We start from the raw sequence: 24,318 nt of genomic DNA on the forward strand, positions 1-24,318 counted from the left end.
GGAGAACCGGGTTGGATTCCCCACTCCTCCACTTGCACCTGCTGGAATGGCCTTGGGTCAGCCAGAGCTCTCTTATCTGGGAGAACCGGGTTGGATTCCCCACTCCTCCACTTGCACATGCTGGAATGGCCTTGGGTCAGCCAGAGCTCTCTTATTTGGGAGAACCGGGTTGGATTCCCCACTCCTCCACTTGCAGCTGCTGGAATGGCCTTGGGTCAGCCAGAGCTCTCTTATCTAGGAGAACCGGGTTGGATTCCCCACTCCTCCACTTGCAGCTGCTGGAATGGCCTTGGGTCAGCCAGAGCTCTCTTATCTGGGAGAACCGGGTTGGATTCCCCACGCCTCCACTTGCACCTGCTGGAATGGCCTTGGGTCAGCCAGAGCTCTCTTATCTGGGAGAACCGGGTTGGATTCCCCACTCCTCCACTTGCACCTGCTGGAATGGCCTTGGGTCAGCCAGAGATCTGGGAGAACCGGGTTGGATTCCCCCCTCCTCCCCTTGTAGCTGCTGGAATGGCCTTGGGTCAGCCAGAGCTCTCTTATCTGGGAGAACCGGGTTGGATTCCCCACTCCTCCACTTGCACATGCTGGAATGGCCTTGGGTCAGCCAGAGCTCTCTTATTTGGGAGAACCGGGTTGGATTCCCCACGCCTCCACTTGCACCTGCTGGAATGGCCCTGGGTCAGCCATAGCTCTGGCAGAGGTTGTCCTTGAAAGGGCAGCTGATGTGAGAGCCCTCTCAGCCCCACCCACCTCACAGGGTGTCTGTTGTGGGGGAGGAAGGTAAAGGAGATTGTGAGCCGCTCTGAGACTCTTTGGAGTGTAGGGCGGGATATAAATCCAATATCATTATCTTCTTCTTCTTCTCTGGTGTTGAAGCCGAAATTGCACCCTCTGCTCTTCCTGTTTCAGGGCTCTGTCACCTGCTGATGGGGGAGGGGGGAGGACAGGACAGGCTTTGCTGCCTACACTGTACCTCATCAGGAGGTGGGTAGCGAGCAAGAGGTCTGCTGCAGAAAGTGTGGAAGGTGCTGTTTCCAGACACCAGGCTTTTTTGGGGGTCTGGTGGCAAGAGGATTGAGGAAGAAGGCCATAGAACAGGGGTGGGGAACCTTTTTTCTGCCAAGGGCCATATGGTCATTTATAACATCATTCGCGGGGCATACAAAGATTTCAGCTTCAAAAACAGTGCTCCGCCGAGGGAGAACAATTCAGGCCAGCAAAATTAATGCAAATAATTGTTTTTGTATTTGAAGTCATGTGGGGAGAGCCTAATCTGGTGTGCACACACACACACAACGGGCCCATTGCCCTAGGCAAATGCATAGGTCCAGGGCTTTTTTGTAGAAAAAGCCCAGCAGGAACTCAGTAGTATATTAGACCCAATCCCCTAATATTAGCATATTAGGCCACACCATCTCAGATAATCAAGTGCAAACTGAATTGTGACAGTAACTTTTCCAGGCCCTGCAGTAATTCTGGCCGGCCAGACAGGCTCCAGGGAGGCCGCCGCACAGTATATCTGGGCCCTGTGATCCCCGCCTGGCCTTGGGGAGGCTGCTGCGCAGTGCAGCTGGGCCCCACAGTCCTTGTGGGCCAACCAGGCCCCAGAGAGGCTGCCACATGGCTCGATTCGGTCCAGCAATCCCCGAGGGCCACACCAAGTGACCTCAAGGGCTGCATACGGCCCTAGGGATGGAGGTTCCCCACCCCTGCCATAGAAGGTTGGAAAGGGGAAATGGAGGGCTGGAGTGGATGAGGCCACCTTCCACTACAGATTTTGTGTGCTCCCTGCTTTATAGCCTTAGATTTGCATCAGGAGTATTTTTAATGCTGTACCTTGTAAACCGCTTTAAAGCTCAGATGTTTTGTTGCAGGTTGAAGTCACAAGGAAGGAGGTGAGAAAACAAGAGCCAAGCAAAGAGAGGTATGATTTATTAATGTCTAAAGGTAGGATATGTGTGTGTGTGTGTGAGAGAGAGAGATTGAAAGCCATGGTCAAAGTATGTGGTTAATCCCCTCCTCTTTTGCTGTTGATTCCTGCATGCTGTTCTCTTTGCAATGAGGATGAACATGTATAACAGCTTACACTTCCTGTTTTCTCCTCTTCCACATGTCCTGTTTTGGATTTGTCATGCTACAATAGCTTCTGAAGGCATTAGTTGCTTGCTGAAGGGTGTGTGTGTGTATTTGTGTGTTTGAGAGAGAAGGGTGTGTGTGTGTGTGTGTGCATTTGTGTGTGTGAGAGAGAAGTTCAGCTGTGAGCATCACCAGACCAGTTGCCATTGTTTTCAGCGGGTTGTGGGCCTGAAGCATTCAAGTGTCTGGTTCAAATGAGGGCAAAGAAATGGCCCTTGGAGTGATGCCGTGGCCCAGTGGCAGAGCACCTGCTTGGTATGCAGCCCCCCCCCCCCGAGTTGGTCCCCGGCATTGCCAGTTGGAAGGACCAAGCAGTCAATCAGACTCTCCCTGAGATCGTGGAGAGCTGCTTCTGCCAGTCAGAGTCTATGGCACTGAGATGGATGGACCAGTGGCGTGACTAGCATGGGTGGCAGCTTTGTGTGCATGTGTGCACGTGCGCTTGAGTCTGAATGCTGCTGTGAAGCTTTGCATTATTCATTTCCAGGAGGTTATTTCAAGCGTCAGTGCTTTCACAATCTTTCCAGGCACGGGATCAGTGTCTTTTTCAGATCTTTTATTCCGGGACTCAGTTTTCAAGCAAGACTTCCAAGTGGTCCATGGCCGAGTCCTGAGGTTGGCTATGACTGTCTGGTTGCTTGCATGTAATAGAGAAAGCTCCTGCAAACAGAAATAACACTTTTGAGAATGTCACGGCACATGTGTGATCTCTGTCCCGTGCTCATCGTCAGGTATTGACAAGTTAAATAAGTAGAAAGTGCAGAGCATTTAACTGACTGTATTTGGAAATGCCTTACTCATCCGTTCTCTACTGAAATAAAACGATGAGGGCTATTTTATGTACCTTGGGTCCTGTGAGACAGTTCTGTTAATGCACAGCCTTCATCAGCTCAGGGTGTCTTCTTCCATTAAGGGGTGGCGGGAGGCGTGTTCTGCTGGGAAAGGCTGTGCTGCCAGCAGAGTGGATGTACAGGGCCCAGTCCTGTGGTTGAGGAATAAATACTTTTGTTCTCAAAATGCCGTTTGCAGTGCAAATCTCATTTCTCTAGGTGCTCGCAAAGCTGTATAGCCTGCAGATGTAATTAAATGTATTTCAGCCAACGAGTGCCTCCTCTGCAGTTGTTCCATTTAACACTGTCCACACGGAGTTCTTTCTTAAATAGAATGGTGGGAGCGGGGCGGATGAATGGCCCTGCAGTATGATCGGTGAACACAGTTAGGCCAAAAGTGGTGGGGTGCTGATGTCGCTGGGATGCCCATCTCCCAGTGACACAGGAGATCCATAAAAGACCTTCGTGGATGACCGGTGGGGGCTCAATAGGAGCTGTGGGGCTGACAGAAAAGGTGACTGCAGCTCACCTGAAGGGAAACCTTGCTGTGGAAAGTGACACAGACAGACTTCTTGGGACACTCTAGCACGGAAGCCTAACAACCAATTGGTAGCTGTCTCCCCACCCCACTGCCCAGTTGCTGCCCTGTAGATCACTCTTAACTAAGGAATGGCAATACCTTGAATGCAACCCTATTAGAATCAGTGTTTTCAATACCTTTCAGAGTTGTTTCACTTACCAGCCGGTCTTCGGGAACACACTTGCAGGTTGCGACTGTGGGGTATGCTAACTTAAAGTTTTTTAGCATTATATGTATAACTGTTCAAATGTTACTTTTTCACAGTGCTGATTTTTCTCACAGAATGCTGAGTTTTTGACAATACACTCTTGCAACAGAAACAAAACAATACATTTCTCCTCTCGTGAATGCAGCACGGTGCATGTCCAACACCAGGCATTCAACATTAACCAGTTGTGTCCTTAAAAGACGTCTTTGCATAAGCTACAAAGAAGACCTTATAACAGCTCCTGCATGGATCTGCTTCATGCACATTTTCTGAATTTGTGAATAAGCTACTCTACTTAATAGAGTGGTCATAAATGAGAGCGGTTTCTTTTAAATTGTGCATTTGCAAATTCTCTTAATCCTTTAGAAGAAGACTGCAGATTTATACCCCACTCTTCTCTCTGAATCAGAGAGAGCGGCTTACAATCTCCTATATCTTCTCCCCTCACAACAGACACCCTTTGAGGTGGGTGGGGCTGAGAGGGCTCTCCCAGCAGCTGCCCTTTCAAGGACAACTCTGCCAGAGCTATGGCTGACCCAAGGCCATTCCAGCCGCTGCAATTGGAGGAGTGGGGAATCCAACCCGGTTCTCCCAGATAAGAGTCCGCGCACTTAACCACTACACCAAACTGGCTCTTGTGATCTCTCTCTTTAATCTGATCCTTGCATTCCATTATGACATGAGCTCCTCACTGTGGCATAGGAGGTCTTATTCCTGGAAGAAAATGTTTGTCACGAAAATACAAAAAGAAGATAGCTTTGGGGGGGTCTGTTTCCCCCACCACTTGTGCCATTCTTCTCTTGCCTTACTATATTGAGAATTGAATGGCCCGCTGTTTTTTTTTCGTTTTCATGGCTGATCAGAAATACTTAGCAAAATCTTGATACTTGATCTTTATCACAGTCACAGAACCTTTATTTGCGTGACTACTTGATGATTAGCTAGCATGAGAAAGTTACTTAAACCTGATCCTCTCTTCTGGATGAGGGGTGGTGCTGCTTCCAATGGAATATCCATGGTCACCTCCTTAGGTGGGTGATCGTCCATTTCCAGCAGTCTTCTTCTTCTTCTGCAACAAGACATAAATAACTGAAGATCCATTCAAGAACAGAAGAATTGGAGCATGGCTGTTTGTGGTCCTTTCCCCTCTAAACACACATGGCAGGCCTCAGTTTGCTGTTCATGATGTGTCTGCTTGGTTCCTCAGCACTCTGAAGCACAATCCAGGCTGCCACGGTTACCTATGCCATGAGTGCAGAAATGAACTTTGCCTTGAGTGCCCAAGACAGATGTTTTCCGTGCTTGGCACTGTGGCTGTACCTTCATATCTTAGGAGAACTTTTTCTTGCATCTTGTCTACAGCCTCTTGGTTTTGCCATCACTATCACTGGCCTTGCATAGTTCTCTCTCTTTGCACTCTATTTCATCCATGAATTCTGACTAATGAGATGACTTTGGGTTTCTGGAGAACTCAGACCACCATGTCTTGTCAGCCCCTGTCCTGGGATTCTCGGTTGAATTCAGAACAGAGTTCAAGTCTAATCGGACACCTTGGAGACCAACAAAGTTTTTTTCCAGGCATGAGCTTTCTTGTGCTGTCACGACTCAGGGGGGTCTTATCAGTTGCTGCCCCCACTCTGGGTTAACAGTTCCCCTTGAGAAGGCCCAGAGTTCCCTCCCAAGCCCTTCAGGCCTCTTGTAGCTTAGGCCAAATAATAGGCGTGAGGACTAGGCAGAGTGAACAACAACAAAAAGGTTTTATTTTAAGAGGGAAGTTCAGTGCAATATAAACAAACAAAGGTGCGTTGAAGAGTAAAGGGATGAAGGAGAAATAAACAAATGCCCTAACATGTCTCTCTATACAGCCCCTACTGTCTCATTCAGACCTGGGCCTACTCACCCTTCCTCTAAGGATGAGGGTCTCTTCCTTGCAGCAGCCTTCCTCAGCTCTGCCTCCTAGGAAAAGAACACCCGCTTCCTGGGCTTTGCCTTCATATATTCTCTTCCCAGGCCCCACCCCTCTCTGGACCTGTTTCCCTCCAAAACTCTCGCTACCCAATCAGAAGGACAGAGGGGATCTTGGGAGATGTAGGCTCTTCCCAATACACCTAAGCAGGCTTCCTTGGGGCCTACAGGTCTCAGTAGGCCCAGGATCATGATATGTGCGCGCACATGACCCTCATGTACAATGAAAAGGAAGTTGCCAGTCCATACGTATAGGTAGCCGGTGAGCAGTAAATTAGCATACAGCATAAGGAAGATGTTTGACAGATTCAAGGACCAAACAAGAATAATAAGCTTAGTTTATGTTTAAACCCATTTGTTTGGGTTTAATTCCTGGGGGTAGGGGGGAGCATAGTGAAGGAAATATGTGTAAATTGGAGATTGATGGGCAGGTGTATCCTTAACTGTGGAATGCAGAGAGTAATTAGCTGAGACCCTTCTGTTACTCTCTGTTTGTCTCCTCTCAAGCATGGCAGTGACCTTACAGCAGCATTTTTGAAGTGGGTCATTCCGCTGTGTAGGGTTTCTCCCCTGTCCCCAAACCAGAGCAGTCTGCCCTTCCAAATTACGTTACATTCCACTGTTCATTACATTGCATTGCAATCTACTATTCAAATCTGTTACTCCAAATAAGAAATATATATTTGTTGTTCAGTTGCACAGTTGATTCTGACTCTTTGCGACCTCCTGGACCAAGTCACGCCAGGCCTTCCTGTCTTCCACCATCCTCTGAAGTCTGCACAAATTCGTGTTAGTTACATCAGTAAAGCTGTCCAGTCGTCTCCTCTTTTGCCTTCCTCTTCTTCTTTTGCCTTCTGTCTTTCCCAGCATCAGGGTTTTCTCCAGGGAGTGCTCCTTTCTCATTGGGTGGCCAAAGTATTGGAGCTTCAGCTTCAGCATCTGACCTTCCAGGGAACAGTCTGGGTTGATTTCCGTTAGGACTGACTGATTGGATCTTCTTGCAGTCCAAGGGACTCTCAAGAGTCTTCTCCAGTACCACAAATATATAGTAATGCATAATAAATATAAAATATGTAAAATAAATACAAATATATAAATATAAAACAATTCTGTATATATATATGGACTGGTAATTTCCATTTCATTGTATCTGAAGAAGTATATCTGCACACAGAAGCTTATACCTTGAATAAAACTTTGTTGGTCTTAAAGGTGCCCGGCTGGACTCGAACTTTGTTCTGCAGCTTCCCGAGACCAACAGGGCTACTCACCTGAATCTGTTGAATTCACTGTGTGTACTTCATCTATTGGCCAGAAGGCATTTATCGACTCATGCACTGTGTCACATTGAGTAGCGTTTCCTGTTTACGGTAGATCCACTTACCACCTTCCCTCTTAGAAAGCCAGACTCTTCAGTTTGCTAGGGAACACAGAGTAATCTCTGACCATCGTCCGCTCTTTGTGGTGGTGGAAAGTGCTGCCAAGTTATAGCTGATTGCTGGCAACGCTGTAGGGTTTTCAAGGCAAGAGAGGTGGTCTGCCATTGGCTGCCTCTGTGTAGTGACCCTGGACTTTTGGTGGTCTCCCATCTATGTACTGATCCGAACTAACCTTCTTTAGCTTCTGAGATCTGATGAGATCAGCGAGTCTGTGTCTTCAGTTCAAGGCTCCACCATTTGTGGACAAGGCTGAATGTGAGGACTTGCCTGAAAATTCATATTTGCCTGAAAATAGGCTCCTGCATCGTGTGTCTCAAAGAGAACACAGCGGATTGCAGTCAGTTTCTTGCATGGCTGTCAATATTGCGATGTGCTAAATTCCATACAACATTCTTTCAAATGGAAAAAGGAGGGGCTTCGTTCTCCTCGAGATTTGTAGCTGTATTATCAGCATTGCAGTCACAAGATCCTAGTTATTTATTGTTCCTTCCAAGCGGAGAGCTTTTTATTATTCATTAATGGGATTTCTATCCCGTCAACGCAAGCTCAGGATTTTAATTGCTTTGTTTCAGTTTGGTGAGCCACGCAAGTGTTTCAGAGCGTGGTCACTTCCTTTGGAGGCCAAACCGTTGTCCTTTGGTTTCGTGTTACATGAAACTGCATTCATCTCTTTTGCCGGTTGTGGATTGAGGCCATTTTATCTTTGGCTAAGAGACCATCCCCCTTCTGCATATTTTATTGGTTTGGCAGTGAGAACACATGGCCAGCCACCCTAATTGTTTCTCGAACCGAAGACAGATTTTAGCAATCGCATGCCCTCCGCCCACTTCCTTTAAAAGAAATCTTAGACGACTGCTTTTATTTTGCTCAGGACTGTTGCCAGCAAAACAACCGCTCGTCACTTACATACGTGTGCAATCCTTGTGTATTGTTGAGTTCCTTCTGTCCTGGAAGCATTGGCATCTCAGCGTCCTTTCTTGGGTTGGGAATCACATCTCCAGCTTTGAAAGAATTTACCACCTCCCATAGATGATTGCGGAGGGCCGTTCCCTTCGTGGCCTGCTTGCAGCCGCTGGTTGGAAACAGGATCTTGGACGAGAGGGACGCCCTCTCTGTTGATCCAAAAAAGCTGCTTCTCCATCCCTGATCACCTTCTTGCTTGTAAGTGGAAGTACTGTAGTACTTCAGTGATACCGCCTTGGGAGCTGTCAGAAGGCTGGAAAACAGTCACTTTGGGGAACAAAGGCTCTGCTAGTGCGTGTGTATGAATGGATATTTCCACTTCCTGTGGTTACTCCCCTGGTTCATTTCAGGTATATGGGAAGCAGCCTATTGAGTGCCCCTGTTTCCAGGACAGGCACTAGAGGAAGGTGGTTCTTTCTCTTGTGTATATGTGCAGTGTGGCTTCCTACAATGGTACGTTTAAGAATGCCTTGCCTCTCCTGGGTCCGTAGGGCACACACATTTAAACAGCATCGCCTGCAGAGAAATCATGTCTCAAAATCATATGCTGAAATCATGCTGAAGTGGCTTAGCCAGCGATGTAAATATTGGTGTTTGGCTCCCTGTTAAAATTCCTTTAGCTGATAGGTTAGTTTCCCCAGTGCTGAGCTCTAATGCATCAGAAAATTCCAACCGCTGGCATCAAGAGGTTATTTGTTACTGTGGAGTTCTCAACATAGCTTGATTTCTTCTGTTTTTTTAAATACGTTTAGCCCTGTCTTGAAAAAAAATCCCGAAGGCTCAGGATCGGTGCGCACAGCTTCTGTTCCTTCAGCAAAGCCCACTGAAGCCAAGGAAGAGCCCAGTTCTAAGTTGAAGGTTGCGACGGCAGAAGTGAAGAATGAACGTTCTGAGAAGATGGAACGTGAAGCTCCGTCAGAGCCATCAAAGACTGTGTGTTCAGAAGAAAAGTCGGCAGCGTTGACTACCAAACCAGTTGACTTGAGTTCATCTGAAGTAAAATCTGAAAAAGCCTCTGCTTTGGCATCCAGCCTGGGAAATGAAGAAGAGGTTACAGATAAGGCTAACACTGAATTACTGGGGAACACATCTATGTCCACAGCAGGGGACAAAGATGAAGAATTAACTGACCCTGTCGGTGAGCTCTCAGAAGAGTCAAAGGGCACAGCTGAAATGGGAGAGATAGGAGCAAGTCCTGCCAAGACAGAGCCAGGAGTGGAGACAGCTTCCATCTGTGAGACAGTGCCCCTGGGCTCTACAGAAGCTCCAGTGGAGGAACTGTCAGGGGAAGACCTACAACCAAGCACCAGTGTGGAACCTCCGGGAACAGATCATGCCGACACATCAAGAAACCTCCCTGAAATGTCTGCCTCTGAGGAGGGGGTGGTGGCAAACAAGGAGCCTGAGAATCCTCCGTCCACAACTGAAAGCAGCACGGAGGTGGAACCTGAGACAACAGCTGTCCCTGAGACTACAGAACCTGCAACGAAGAAACCTGAACTACAGATGGACAAGACTGAGGCAGCCGTAGAAAAGCAGCCTGAAGTGCTGATACCAAATGACAAGTCAACCCAGGAGGAGAAACTTGAAAAGAAGGCAGATGAGGGAAGTCCTGAGCAAAGTTTGCCCGAGTCACAGCCAAGTAAGGAAACGGGACGGGACCAGCCTGAAGAATCTAGTAAAGCTGATGTGCTTGCTATGGAATCGGCACTCAGCGCAGAAGCTACTTCTGTTAGCAAAACCATCTTAAAGGCTTTGATGTCTGTTCCAAATGTAGCAAAGAAAAGAACTGTGACACGAAGGAAGGAGGAGCAGAAGTCCCCCGCCAAGCCCGGAACCAGGAGCGGCACAATCGCCGAGAAGAAGCCCGTGCCAAAAGAACCGAGTCAGCAGAGACCGGCGAGCGGCAGGTCAAACTTGCCAGAGAGCAAATCTAAACTGAGGCTGAGTTCTCTTGTGGTTAAGGTAGGCAGTGGGAAGAGTTCATCGCAGCAAGAGAAGGACTCCCCAGTGGAAACTAAGGGTAGCTCAAAGCAGACCCAAGAGCAAGAGGCTCGATCATCCACCATGAAGCGCAACGGCAACAAAGAAAAGGTGAGGAGGGCGAAAGCACTGGCTCGTGACTGGCTGATAACTAATGCTGGTGCTTCTTCCAGGCTGTGAAGCAGAGGTGCAGTCAGTAGTCTGTGCCCAGTCCCTTTCCCCCTTCCTGTACAATGTTTCCTTTAGCGAACCACATTGGCACCAGGGGTACACAGTTAGAGAAGGCTTTCCTTGACAGACTTCTGAAGCATCTCGTAGGTAGATGGTTGGGTTTAATGGGCAAGCCATGTTTGTGTTCTGTCTCCTCGTTCTGAGGCGATACTTCCAGTGCTGAATCCTAAAATGCCCCACTGCGCTCACTGGCCACGTGGAGGAGAAATGGTACGTGCAGTGTAGGTGGTGGACGGAATTCCTGGACATAAGCAGCGGTTGGCATGGTTTCAACTTGCTTAGCGATGTGATCAGTGCCATCTCAGTTTAAAGGCAAAAGTTATGTGTTGGAGCTCTTGGAAGGCAACTGTTTGAGTTTTGTTCTTTTCTTTTGCTTTCTCTGACTTTTCAGGTATTCGCTGGGAGAAACACTAGAAGTTCTAACAATGGTGCAAAGCCGAAAGAGGTAAGGAAGCAAAGTAAATAGATAGCCCCACAACTGTCAAGTTACAACTCTTAACAGCGTTCTGTTTCAAGGTATTCTGGAGTGGGAACAGGACTTCCTTTACTCTTACAGGGAACAGGCAGTTTGTGTTCTCCAGGGTTTTTTCCTTCAGACATAGATTAAGTGAATGGGAAGGAATGGAGTCGCTGCATTGCAGTATTGTGATCTGAAAGTGCCTAGTATAACTTAAGCAGTTATGGTGCTGTCAGGCATACAGCTAGAATGCCCGTGTTAAGATTTTCAGGCACCCCGTATGCACTCTGTACAGCTTACTTCACTCGAGAAGGGAGGGTGGAGCTTGAAAGATAGAGCAAGAGGGTGTAGTTAGAGGCTTGTCACCGCATCTCTGAGCAGTGGTACAAATGCTGAGGAGCACCAGGAATCCAAGATTGTAAATCCAGGGTGGGGTGGGGGAGGCAGGATCTTTGTGATGGCAAGGCAGGCAGGGACTTGAGGTGTGTTTCACGAACATGCAGGGCTTTAGGGTTTGTAGAATCTTTTGGGATCAAGTGCCATCTTCTACTGGAGAAAGTTTTCCTTCCAGACGTTTCGTTCTCAGCTGCGGAGAACATCCTCAGTGGCTGCAACGCCACTGAGGATGTTCCCCGCAGCTGAGAACGAAACGTCTGGAAGGAAAACTTTCCCCAGTAGAACACGGCACTTGATCCCGAAAGATTCTACAAACCCTAATGATGTTACCAGCCGTGAAAACCTGAAATCTTTGATTCAGGGCTTTGTTTTGGAGATGGATTCTGGCTGCAGCTATAGGACTTGGGCATGAATGTTAGACGAAAGTTTCCTTTGTCACAGGCTTGGAGGAAGAGAGAGGCACATCTTGGTGAGTGGGCAAGTGTGTTCTCTTGATTGGCAGGACTTCCTGCGTCCAGGGGAATGTTTGTGTGTGTGTGAGAGAGAAACCATGAATGCAGACGTGAGCCTAGGTCTTCGTTATTGGAAATGTTGTTGCAGTGTGCAGTTTGATTAATTTCTTAGAGGCTTAGATTAACTGTTTGGGACCAGGAAGTTTTCTCTCTAGTCCTGCCTTTACCTCTCCATGGTGTGAGATCAGGGTGGTCACCCTTTGCCTGCTGACATTCAGCCTGCATTGTACAGATAGTCCAAGACTTCATTTGGGGTTTTTGTGTGACTGGGAGAGAATCGCTCATCTTGGCATCCAAATGAATGGAAGAAAAGAGAGGGACAGATGGAATCCTGCCTATCTTAAAGCTGTTGCTTCTCTCTGGAGCTCTCTTGATTCAAAACTGTTGTCTTCCAGAGAACCGCTCCTGTCCACTGAAAGCTTGTCTTGATTGCTTAATGTTTTGTAGGAAGAAGAGCTTTTCCCATTTAACTTGGATGAGTTTGTTACTGTGGATGAAGTTACAGATGAAGTGGAGACTCCCTCCCAGCCTAAATGGAACCCTCTGAGGGGTAAGAGGAAGGATGCCGCCCATGAGCCCAGCTCCAAGAGAAGGAAGGGCAAGACCTCTGTTGCTCGTGGAGCTCCTGAGCAGGAGCTCTCCTTCGTTACGTTGGACGAGATTGGAGAGGACGAAGGCGGGACGGCCCCTGCGGCAGAACATCTGGAAGCCATGCCAGATCCCCAGGTGTTGGTCACCGTTGATGAAGTGAACGATGAGGAAGAACTCATCTCCGAAGTGGCCCAGGATCCACAGTCACTTGTTACTTTGGATGAGATCACCGAGCAAGAGGATTCTGCTGCTCACGAGGCTGTGAAAGAAGCAGATGGTGAGCCAGACCTTAAAGAAGCAGACGGTGAGCCAGACCTTAAAGCAGAGCCCTTAGTAACGGTGGATGAAATTGGAGAAGTGGAAGAGCTACCTCTGAATGAGCCTTTGCATTTTAAGACTGAGACCTTGAATGACAGGCAGGAAGAAAAAGAGGTGCTTGAAGATGCTGGAGATCTCCTTTCTTCCCAGATGCCGGAAGACCCAAGCACTTTGGTCACAGTAGATGAGATCCATGAGGACAGCGATGATCAGCCCCTGGTGACGTTGGATGAAGTGATGGAAGAAGATGATGACTTCCTGGAAGGAGAGCTTAACTTTGTTACTGTGGATGAAGTTGGCAGCGAGGATGAGGAAGAAGAAAAGGACGTGACAAGCACAGATATGGAGGAGCCGGATGCTACAGCAGTCCCAGAAGAAGAGATTGCAGCTGCAGTTGCCGAACCAACAGAGGGTTTACCATCAGCTGCCAAGCAAGAAGAAACAGTGATTCGAGATGATGCCTCACCCGGCAGAGAGAAAGCGAGTCCTGGGGAGGCTCTTCCTGAGGAAAATGAGGCTCAGATGGAAGTTCCTCTTCCTGAGGAAAATGAGGCTCAGGTGGAAGTTCCTCTTCCTGAGGAAAATGAGGCTCAGATGGAAGTTCCTCTTCCTGAGGAAAATGAGGCTCAGATGGAAGATGCAGAAAAGGAGAGCGTTGCTGCAGAAATAGAAACACAGGAAACTACCTTGGTAGAAACAGAGAAGGGTGAAGGAGGGAAAGAACTGGAACAAGCCCTAACGGAAGAGACTGAAGCGGAAGCACAGCGAGAGATGCCTTTAGCAGGTAGGACATGAATTAGTCTTGGGATGAGGTGGAAGTTCTTTGAGCAGAACCATAAAAGTGAGTTACATGTCTTCAAATTGCAGAATTAAGCAGCCAGACAAGCAGGGAAGAGCAGCCAGACAAGCAGGGAAGCGATACGGAGGACAATCAGCAGCCTTCAGGTAAGTTGTGGGTCACAAATGCAAAGGGTATGTCTGTTGATACCTGTCTCCAGTAACCTTACAACCTAGGTACTTAATCCTTTCTCTTTCCCCTGTTTTTTGCACTGGCTGCCCCTGAAACCTGTTTGGAGTCCCTAATTGGCACTGAATCCAGTGGCTATTCTGAGAGGGTTAGAGCACCAGGAGCCCCTCTAGCCTTCCTGGGGGCTTTCTAGAATAATTCTAAGCATGATCTATAAATGCAGTCCCTGTTGCAGACCACTGCAGGAATTTCTCAACCGTACATCCGTTTCCACTTGTATAAATGAGAATACATGGCTCGGAATATTAAAGATGTGAGTAGATGTTGTGAGCAGTGCTGCAGACATCCCTGTTGAAGCTCCTGCTTCATGAATGGTGACATCCTCATCCATAAAATGCATGTCCAGTAATCACCTTTGGGCTTGAAATATCCAACGAGATCTGTTACAGGGTCTAGAAGGAGCCCAGTTCGGACTCTGTGCCTTGGGGACTGGATCCTGCATAGTGTCGCATTTGTGCTCTCTCAGATTGCTCAGAATGGATATAAACCAGGAGTGTCAAACATGCAGCCTGAGGGCCGGATCAGGCCCCTGGAAGGGCTCTTATCAGGCCTCTGAGTAACTCACTCTCATCTGCTTCTTTCTCTCTCTCTTGCTTCCTTCTGCATCGCAGTTGGGTTTGCCAGGCTTGCTCAGTTGCACAAAAGCTATAGAGCAAAGCCTCTATTTTCTCCATTGGCTAGCCAGCACATGAAGCAACTTACGTACAAAAGCTCCCAATGCCCAGCCGTTTCATGTTTTCCTCTGGGTCTTAGGCTCAAAGCATTGACCATGAGATTCTGTAATAAACAGACATTGCCTCCAGATTCTGATGCAGTAATTCAGAGCAAGAGGTGTCAGTTATCAGAGACTTAAATGAAATATTGTAAGAGTGCCAGTTTTAAGCATATTTTAAAAACAATCTTTTATTGTGTTTGTCTGTGACATTTATAAAGTTCATTTCTCCACTACCTGGCATTACAAAGTCTCATTTATGTCAGATTTGGTCCTCCTAACAAATGAGTTTGAGACCTCTGCTATAAACAGTCACATAGACATTTAATGTTGAGTTTTCAGTTCAATGTTTTCAGTGTTTCCATTTTCAGGGCTTTTTCAGTTTTTACATCTCTGCTTGTGAGCTGGAATGTGCAAAAGAAAAGACTGTTAACATGGTTTGCAGTCTAATCTTTCTTTAATGACGATTTTAAGTACTTAATGCTGCCAGTGTTTGATATTGACTAGATAGAGTGTCTTTTTAATGACGTACCTTAAATAATCAAATTCAATCACGTAATTAAAACTGACACCTGGGAAGTCATTAACGGAGTTGTCGCATTTTGGTGGGAACAGAGTTGGAGAGCCATGAAGAGGACACAGAGGCCAAAGCAATAGAAATGGATGTTGAGGGATGCTCAGAATCTGCCCCTGACAAGGAGGAAACGGGAGATGTTGCGACGCCTGCTCCAGCCCCCCCGGAGGCTTCTGTTGGAGAGGACCAGACTGCGGGCGGTGAGGATCCGGAGGCAGGATCTGAACAGCTTGACCAGGCTCCAGATGTCAAAGAGGAGGAGAGCTGCAGTGAGCTGGCCCCCTCGCAGTCTCCTGAGAAGCCCGAGAAAGGTAAGAACCACCGGGCAGCTACTGGCAGTTAGTGAACTCCACTGGAGAAAAGAGCAAGAGTCCAAGAGACTGGAACTCTTTTCTTGCTTTTTTCCTACTGCTTCAGACAGACTAGCATAACTACCCATCTTGAATTCCACTGGAAAAACCTAAATGAAATAAACAGAGGGTCTTCCAAAGCCATTCAGCATTTGGAGGCTGATGGAGTCTTAAGTAAGGCCACTTTGGGGGGATCTGTCCTTGCTGGGCACCTACAGCAGAGGCTTTGATTTGGCACACGCTGCAGTCCGTGTAAGACCACAGCTTTTTTTTTTTTTTTTTTTTAAAAAGACCAGTAAGAACTCCTTTGCCTATTAGGCCACACCCCCTGATGTCACCACTGTTTCACAGGAGGCCTTTTGTAGAAGAAGCCCAGCAGGAACTCATTTGCATATAAGGGCCCCTCCCCCCCGCCAGCTGGAATTGCGTTCCTGTGTGTTCCTGCTCAAAATAAGCCCTGTGTAAGACCACCTGAGCGGCTTTTTGCTGAACCCAGAAGCTGTAGCTAAGCTGTCCGTCAGCAGGACCCTCCTTCCGTCTGGCAGACTCCGTTGCAAACTTGGGATTTATTCTGAGCTCTCTGCCTTGCTGGAGCTACGCTGCATTTACTCGAGCAGCGGCATGAGCTGCTGGGGAATGGCTGCATTTGTTCGGCAGTGGAGGGGGGTGGTGTCATGGTGAGGGCTGCTGCTCCAGCTTGCTCCACAGGCAGGCCTGTTTAAACGAAACCTGATGGGTTCTGTGCAGTCGTGCCTGCTGTGCAGCAGTGGGGATTTTGCAGGTCTTCCTGTGCTCTTTTCTCAGAAAATAAGATGGAAGAACAGACTCCTCTCTTACTGGTCTCCTTCCGTTTCTAATGTGCAGAGGGGACAAGGCTCTTTTTAATAATGCTTCTTTGTGAGGAAGGGACAGCACTGCCAATAGCAAAGGACAGCAGTTTTGTGGGTTTCCTACCAAATCACAGAGAAGGGATCTCCAGGGTCAGCTAGTCCAATCCCCTGCAGGAAAGTCACAGATGCCTCTCCCCCCCCCCCCCCCGCACACTCCCAGTGACCCTGCTCCACACCCAGAAGATGGCAACAACTGGAGAAAAATTGTTACCTGGCCCCAAAGTGGTGAACAGCATTCCCTGGGTGTGTAAAAAAGGGCCACAAGACTTGAGTCCTGATGCCAGCCCTCGTCTCTCCTTCTCACGATCTGCCACAGCTCGCAGAATCGGCACTGCTGTCAGGGGGCCTCTGTTTGAAAACCTCCAAGGAAGGAGAGCCCACCACCTCCAGAGGAAGCCTCACCACAGTGGGCACTGCTCTACCCCACTAGTGTGTGCGTCTTATGGAGCGAAGGTACCGGTACCTACCTTCCGGGGGGGGGTGCGATCCACTGCCTCTGATCCCGGCGCTTCCTCCGTGCCTGCCTGCCTGGCTCCAGCTCTGACGCTTCCAGCAAGCGCTAGGATTGCTCCCTCTGCCCTCTGATCCCGGCGCTTGCTGTAAGCGTCAGAGCTGGAGCCAGGCAGGCAGGCACGGAGGAAGCACGCTGACCCCTCCACAGCCGGCGCTCGCAAAGCGCTGGGTTTGCGGAGGGGGGCGGGTGCTTCCTCCATGTCTGCCTGGCTCCAGCTCTGACGTTTACAGCAAGCGCCGGGATCGGAGGGCAGAGGGAGCGATCCTGGCGCTTGCTGTAAGTGTCAGAGCTGGAGCCAGGCAGGCGGGCACGGAGGAAGCGCCGGGATCGGAGGCAGCGGATCGCCCCCCAGGAGGAAGGTGCGTCCTATCGTCTGGAGTGCCTTATGGTACGAAAAATACATACTTCATGTTGCCAGTCATTTTCTGGCTGGAGCTGTCGTAGGAATCCATTTTGAAGGGATGTAGATGGGCTCCATTAACCAGCTTGCAAATTCTAGCGCAGGGGTGCAGCCAGACGTACCATTAGTGGCGACCCAGCGCCGTCTCGCTGACGGATTAAATGTGTTCGTTCAGACATCCACATCTGGCAATCGAGCGTCATCCAGGGTCATTCCGACTTGCTGCGGACCAGTGCCGCGTTAATCTGGCAGCGCGGAAAGTCCGGCCCTTTTTCAAAACAGCGGCACAAGATCGGCTTTTTCCTGTTTGGACAGCTCCCGCGCGACACTGCCCCTTGGAATGTTTACCGCCCCTCCCACCTTTTTTTTTTTTTAAAAAAAGCCCCAGCAGACATGCGCATTGCCAGATCATCCGGGAATCTGAGGTGACGCTTCTGCTTCTCTGATCAACACAGGATCGAAGGGGGGGGGGGGGTGGGGGAAACCTTATCCCACTATTCAGAACAGTTTCAGAACAGAGGATTTCAAGATATCATTGTCACTGCCAATTTCTAGGAAATTAATTCCTGGCAGTTCCCTGGTTTGAATCCACAATGTTAATTCCGGAAATTTCCCCCCTTCCCCCCTGCCTCTGAAGCATTGTTTGATTTCCTGCCTCCAAACAGTTGGGCGCATGTTCAATGGACCCCCCCCTCCCAGAAATCAACATCTGATCACGCATGCTCCAAGAAAAGAGTGTGATAGTTTAGGATGTGTGATCGCTCAACAACAGAATGAGTCGCATTCTTGGATGCTCGTCTGAACAGCCCTGCATCGAATCAATGTTCAGCGGTTCGAATTTGAGCGCTTACACACCCGCTTTTAATGTGAGGTGTGGCCGCACCCCAGAAGCAGCTTTGTTTAGTTGAGCTCTTTTCGCCCTGACAAGGAACAGCAATCAGCATCCTATGAACCTATGGAGCTGCCTTCGACTGAGTCAGACCCTTGGTCCATCCAAGCCAGTATTGTCTCCTCAAACTGGCAGCGGCTCTCCAGGGTCTCCAGCTGAGGTTTTTCACACCTATTTGCCTGGACCCTTTTTTGGAGATGCCAGGGATTGAACCTGGGACCTTCTGCTTCCCAAGCAGATGCTCTGCCACTGAGCCACTGTCCTTCCTATCTTGCTCCTATGGGCAGCCGTTGCAAACGACGGACATTTGTCCCGATCCACGGTGTGTTAGTGACACATTTGTCTTGGACTTGAGGGTGTGTGTGTGTGGAAGGGAGAACAGGTGGGCTCACAGTGTAATAGAACAACAAGAAAAGGTCTTTTCAGTATTAGACACCACAAGTCATCTGTTATAAAGATAGCAAGCAAATAGGGCACTGTATGGACCAAACAAAGCGCAAAACATAGTGAACAGTGGTCTCTGTGTTTGAGGAAGGCTGAGTGGGACATATCTTGAAAGCAAAGAACTGTCAAGGCAGGAATTAGCAATTGGGGTTCTGAAATTCCTCAGAAACATCACATATATTAAGCTGCTATAGTCAACCCACATTTTCATTTAGCAGACTCTAGTTTATCCTGAAATAGCTCCTGGCTAGACAAAGAGATTTCACCCAACGAAAGAAGGCTGTCGTCTGAGTAGGGAAATTCTTCGGTCTCTTGTGGTGCATATCTATTATTTGTCTTATTTTATGGATGTAGCCACCAAGTCCCTGAAGTCCTCAAGGAATAAATATCATATATCTTAAGTTGTTTGGCTGATTTTTACCAGAGAGGGAAGATGCAGAGTGCACACCAAGTGTGTTTTTTATTTACCATATCCATATTTGAGGGTAGATAAATAACTCGAATAAATTCTGCTGCATGTAAAAATTCCAGTAAAGGCTACAGACCAGTCATATTTAGCACTGAGGCTTTAGAATTACTGGGGGATCACAGCCTCTTATTCAGGGTTTCACGCTTCAGAATCGTAAACAACGTTCGTTACTTGCAGCAAACAACATAAGGCAGCACAAGCAACCAAAAATATTGACATCATATTTCAAAAAAAGAAGATACTTCTTCACCCAAAGGGTGATTAATGTGGAATTCACTGCCACAGGAGGTGGTGGTGGCTACAAGCATAGCCAGCTTCAAGAGGGGATTGGATAAGCGTATGGAGCAGAGGTCCGTCAGTGGCTATTAGCCACAGCATATTGTTGGAACTCTTTGTCTGGGGAAGTGTTTCTCTGTATTCTTGGGGGGAGGGGGCACAGTGGAAGGGCTTCTAGCCCCACTGGTGGACCTCCTAATAGCACCTGGGTTTTTTTGGCCACTGCGTGACACAGAGTGTTGGACTGGATGGGCCATTGGCCTGATCCAACATGGTTTCTCTTATGTTCAGTTTGGTGTAGTGGTTAAGTGTGTGAACTTTTATCTGGGAGAACCGGGTTTGATTCCCCACTCCTCCACTTGCAGCTGCTGGCATGGCCTTGGGTCAGCCGTAGCTCTCTTCTCTGGGAAAACCGAGTTTGATTCCCCACTCCTCCACTTGCAGCTGCTGGCATGGCCTTGGGTCAGCCATAGCTCTCTTCTCTGGGAGAACTGAGTTTGATTTCCCACTCCTCCACTTGCAGCTGCCAGCGAGCCTGCAGCAAACGTGGACTATTGCACCCTTCTTAAATCTTCGTTCGCGAAGCCAAGCCGAGAGAGAGAGAGAGACTTGCAGCTGCTAGCATGGCCTTGGGTCAGCCATAGCTCTGGCAGAGGTTGTCCTTGAAAGGGCAGCTGCTGGGAGAGCCCTCTCCAGCCCCACCCACCTCACAGGGTGTCTTCTGTGGGGGAGGAAGGTAAAGGAGATTGTGAGCCGCTCTGAGACTCTTCGGAGTGGAGGGCGGGATATAAATCCAATATCATCATCTTCTTCTACCTTAATTGGGAGACGGCTATAGTACTAGTTGCTGCCAGCATCTTCCATCAACTTATCAGTTATATATTGAGTTGGAGCCTATAGTTGTGTCAGTGGGAAGGACTCAGCATAGCAAAACTTTCCTGTTTTTCCTTTACTGTAGCTAAAAAAAAGTGATGCTAGGAATTGGGAGCACCTGTGGACAAAGAAAACCACACAACACAAGTCATTGCAGAGAAAATGAGGACAGTAGCAGATTCGTTACTGTCATCACCCTCTTTCCGCCCATCTTGTCCCTTGTGCTGGTGGAAGAAATGAACTTTGAATTGTACTCAGCAGCAGATGAAGAGCTGGTGCAGATCTTCTGGCACTGGGTAGATTCAGTCCCTGTCTCTTGTCCCTGACTGTCGTCTGGCTGCCAGATTTTGGATGAGCTAAGCTTCTAGATGATTTGCAGAGAGTCCCACACAAAGTACATTTCAGTAATCTGGTGCGGATGTAATTGGAGCACGGATCACTGCGGCCAGGTCTCGCACTAAAGATGTGGCAACCAAACCACATTCACATAAGCAGGCATGGCATGGCATTGTTACTGTGGTCAAATAAGGTGTGCTCACGAATTAAAATGTCTTTTAATAGAAGTGGCTGGACCAGAGCGTGAAGAACAGGAGTCTGAACGGAGAGTGGAAGATCCCTCAGAGAAATCCGAGGCCCCGGATAACGTGGAAGGTAAAAGCTGGGATGTCCACCTGACGTTCTAAGCCAAAAGCCTTTGAGTGGTCCTGCCATCCACACCTTGCTTGTCTAGGTACTAGAGGAGGTCGTTTGTGCCAGTGGCTTTCAACAGTCCTCGCATTTGAGACTAAATGTCGTTTAAAAGTGGTGTTGCTGCTTACACAACATGCATTCTTGTCTCTCTCTGCCCCCTTCCCTTTGTCCTGAGGCCGTTAGGTTGAGGGCCATTATCCCCAAAGAATCTGTTATGAGGTAGTCTGTACCATAAAGGAGCCTCATGGTTTTGGGTTTTTTTGCTGTATTGGAGGCCAGTGCTGTCGGGGCTTGGGGATCGTGACACATGCTCAGTCTTTGGTGCTATTTATTTATTTTTAAATTTATTTTATTCAATTTTTAGCCCGCCCTTCCTGTAGAACAGGCTCAGGACGCTAAGGATGCTCAGAGCATGAGCGTTTGCACAATCCAAGCATATCTGCACAATTCTAATTTCAGAGTGGGGTCTGTGGACAAGATCCTGTAGGAGAGGGGATGAAAGGCCCCAGGAGCCAGCAGTAGTGTCTCAGCACCATGGGGCTGTGTGTAGCACAGAAATCCTCCCCAGGGCACTTTTCTGCCCCAGCCCTTCAGTGACCAGCAGAGTCTGAAGTAAGAACGTCGGCAGGGGTCCCAGGGGACTGCGGGGCCATCTTGGAATGATAATCAGTGCTTGAATTGAGGCATACAGTCACCAGCGCCCACCCTGATGGGCACGTCTCCATAAGTATTCCTTTCATCTAATAGTAGCTCTCAGGCTCTTTTGCTAGAAACTTTTTCCTTGGAAAAGTTCTTGGCAGATCGATTTCTGTACTGGATTCTCGGCCTCGAGATGTGCCAGGTTCGAGCCTTTTTAAAAAGTTGTGTATCACTGCATCAGAGAGACACCAAGAACCTCCTTAAAGACAGACCTGAGAATCCTTGAGGTTGTAGAGAACTGCTATGAGGATCCTTTGCCCTTGTATTTCCCCCCACTGTCCTTTCCTAGCAAAAGGAAAGGACTGAGCATACGAAAGCTTGCATTCTGAATAAAACTTAGTTGGTCTTAAAGGTGCAATTGTCTACTGCTTTGTTCTCACGTTAACTTCGTTTGCTTTCAGATCTAGACTTCCTTGTCCCAAAAGCTGGCTTTTTCTGTCAGATTTGTTCCTGCTTCTGTGTGGATGAAGCGTCTATGAAAAGCCACTGCCAGTCTGCACTTCACCTGCAAAATAAGAAGGTAGTAGTTTTTTTATTTGGATCATTTAATATCTTCATTTTGTTTTATTTAAGACACTTTACCTTTCTGCTTATCCAGAGTCCTGGGCCGCTTACAAATACTATCAGACTTAACCGCAGCAGTAACAAAACTATTATTTAAAAATGCTGCTGCGATATTTGGCTTTTTCAACCAATTTGAGCAGCTGCTATTTTATTGGGCTAGTGCTGAAGTGTGTGTATATAAAACGTGTTTCTTCCTACTTGAATTTACAGAGAATGCATAAAAATAATCTCTGTTGTCTTAAAGTTGAAGGATTTTTTTTTTATTTGTTTGGAATACTGTGACTGACAACAGGGGCTCCTAAGTGAAAAATCTTCAGGTTTTTTTAAAAAAATAAATTCTACTACAGAGCAGTACAACAACAAAAGTTTCATGAATCGTACATAAGCTGATAGTTTTTATCTATTGTTTCTGTGGAGAAACGCCATCTTAGTCAATGTTGGTGCTTCATTGTGAGGGATCATTAAACTCCTAAGCAGGCTTTGGCCTAGCCCTCCCTCCAACCCCCCCCTCCCTTCCATAGCCAAACCAACAACTCTAGGGGGGAAAGTCTCCTAGAGAGGCAGGAAGTTCTTTTGTTCTTTGTATTGGAGTTAGCAGGAAGAGAAGGCAGTTTTGCAACAGGCGCTCAAGGGAGCATGTGGTGAGCATGGGGGCTCCTTCCTGTGAGGTCCCCAGGCAGTCAGACCAAGTAAGTCATCCCCAAGGCGGGGCAAGTTTAGACCAGGGACAGTAGGATGCGTTTATAACACCTTTCCTTTGTCATGCTGTTTGCTGTGCGGGTGCTGTGCTGTGCTAACTTTTTATATGCAACTGTTTTTGTTTTGTTTTTCTTTCCCTTTCTTTTTCTCTTGTAAATAAATATTTTTTCTGTTTTGAATGCTGGCAGTCAAACTCTGTACCACATAGATCCCCAACCGCCTTAGACCACGCTGCTTTATAAAGGGGGCCCCGGGGAAGGGGGAAGGCATGCAGTTGGGTAAGGTGCCAATCCTCCAGGGGTGCCCCAAAGAAGTGCTGAGGTCTCTGTGAAACCCAAGTACAGGGTGGCAGAGGACCTTGAGGCCGGGCCTCATAGCTGGAGAGGGGGATTGGGAGTCCTGTTCCTCTCAATCTGAACCTCTAGACTGAGCAGGTGGTGGCAGCGAGCCCAAGTGGCAGGAGGAGAAATAGCTCCCTCCCGGAGTTGGCGACTCAATAGGGAGTTGACGGGACCGGGTCTGAAGGCAGAATCGGGCCGGTTCCGTCACAGTTTCTTTTTTCCAAAACATAACAAACAGCACCTAGTGTTGGTTAATTTTTTTTTTCCTGGATGCTGGAAGGGCCTCCTTTTTGTTCTTTGGTAAAATGTCAGTTTTCCCAATGAAGCCAGGCTCCAGATATTATTAAGCCGTTCACTTCTGGAAAGGTGATACTGCTTGCTTCCAGCTGGATGCTATAGCCATTTTTGCTGCAGTGTAAATGAACTGAGAACCAACTCCACATCTGAAAAATTAAGCCAGTCATGATCAGAGGGTATCTTCTAAAAGAAAAGAAACTGTACCACAATCTTCCATTTTGCTTAAGACCCTTGAAAGTTTAGCAGCCTCCCCTCCCTCCAGGAGGAGCATCTTTCCACCCTAGGACCACCAAGAAAGAATTTTTCCCAGTACGAAAGCAAATGTTTCCCTTTGTCACAAGAATTGTGAATGTGTCTTTTCTGCAGAAGTTCATGAACAAGAAAACAGAAGAGGAGAAAAAGGAAGGGGACGGGGACTCTGCCAAAGAGAGTTCAAGGTGATGATCAAGAGATGAGCCACCACACGTGTTCTTTAGGGGGCCAGTCAGGTCTGTGTAGTATGTTTAGTTTACTTTTGTCAACTTCCAGACTTTTGTGTTGTGTATATACCCGTCTCAGTATAGGATAAGAATTGTGTGATGGTTTTTGATAGCTGTGTGTAACGCTCCTGCCATCATTTAAATAAATGTTCTTACTCTATAGACAAAACAAAACGTTTGTGGTGTGTTTTGATTGATTTGATGGGGGTTGTTTTGGTTTGTGGAAAGGCTACACCTGACATTGCTCTATATTCTGCTTCTGAATCCAGAAAGTGAGTCTTTTCCAAGGAGATGACTAACAAACATTGCTAAAATGCTACGCTCTTTAGTGTTCCTTTATTTAAAATGTTGCTTCCCCACCCCTTCTTCTCACAAGGATTCAGACTGAGAAAACCATGCGTACACTGGTTTAATAAATGCAGAGTTTGAAAATATTGGAGTATGGAAGGATTTCCGTGTCTCATCAGCCCTTCAGGCTGGCCTGATCTCTTCAGATGTCTGAAGCTATCAGGGTTGCCC

The 24,318-nt window shown here is 47.8% G+C and overlaps 1 protein-coding gene across 1 annotated transcript in view; it reads left to right on the forward strand.

Moving 5' to 3' along the window:
• Positions 1-23,973, forward strand: part of ZNF638 (zinc finger protein 638) — a 74,518-nt gene extending 50,545 nt beyond the window's left edge. Inside the window, exons 20-28 of the mRNA XM_060247438.1 lie at positions 1,878-1,927; positions 8,877-10,218; positions 10,730-10,783; positions 12,151-13,396; positions 13,480-13,557; positions 14,967-15,236; positions 20,592-20,681; positions 21,821-21,939; positions 23,687-23,973. Coding sequence (XP_060103421.1) covers positions 1,878-1,927; positions 8,877-10,218; positions 10,730-10,783; positions 12,151-13,396; positions 13,480-13,557; positions 14,967-15,236; positions 20,592-20,681; positions 21,821-21,939; positions 23,687-23,761 — 3,324 coding nt within the window. The 3' untranslated portion in view covers positions 23,762-23,973. The remainder of the gene's footprint in view (positions 1-1,877; positions 1,928-8,876; positions 10,219-10,729; positions 10,784-12,150; positions 13,397-13,479; positions 13,558-14,966; positions 15,237-20,591; positions 20,682-21,820; positions 21,940-23,686) is intronic.
• The last annotated feature ends 345 nt before the right edge of the window (positions 23,974-24,318 follow it).

The sequence above is a fragment of the Heteronotia binoei genome, chromosome 9 (assembly GCF_032191835.1).
Source record: "Heteronotia binoei isolate CCM8104 ecotype False Entrance Well chromosome 9, APGP_CSIRO_Hbin_v1, whole genome shotgun sequence".
NCBI classification, from domain to species: domain Eukaryota; kingdom Metazoa; phylum Chordata; class Lepidosauria; order Squamata; family Gekkonidae; genus Heteronotia; species Heteronotia binoei.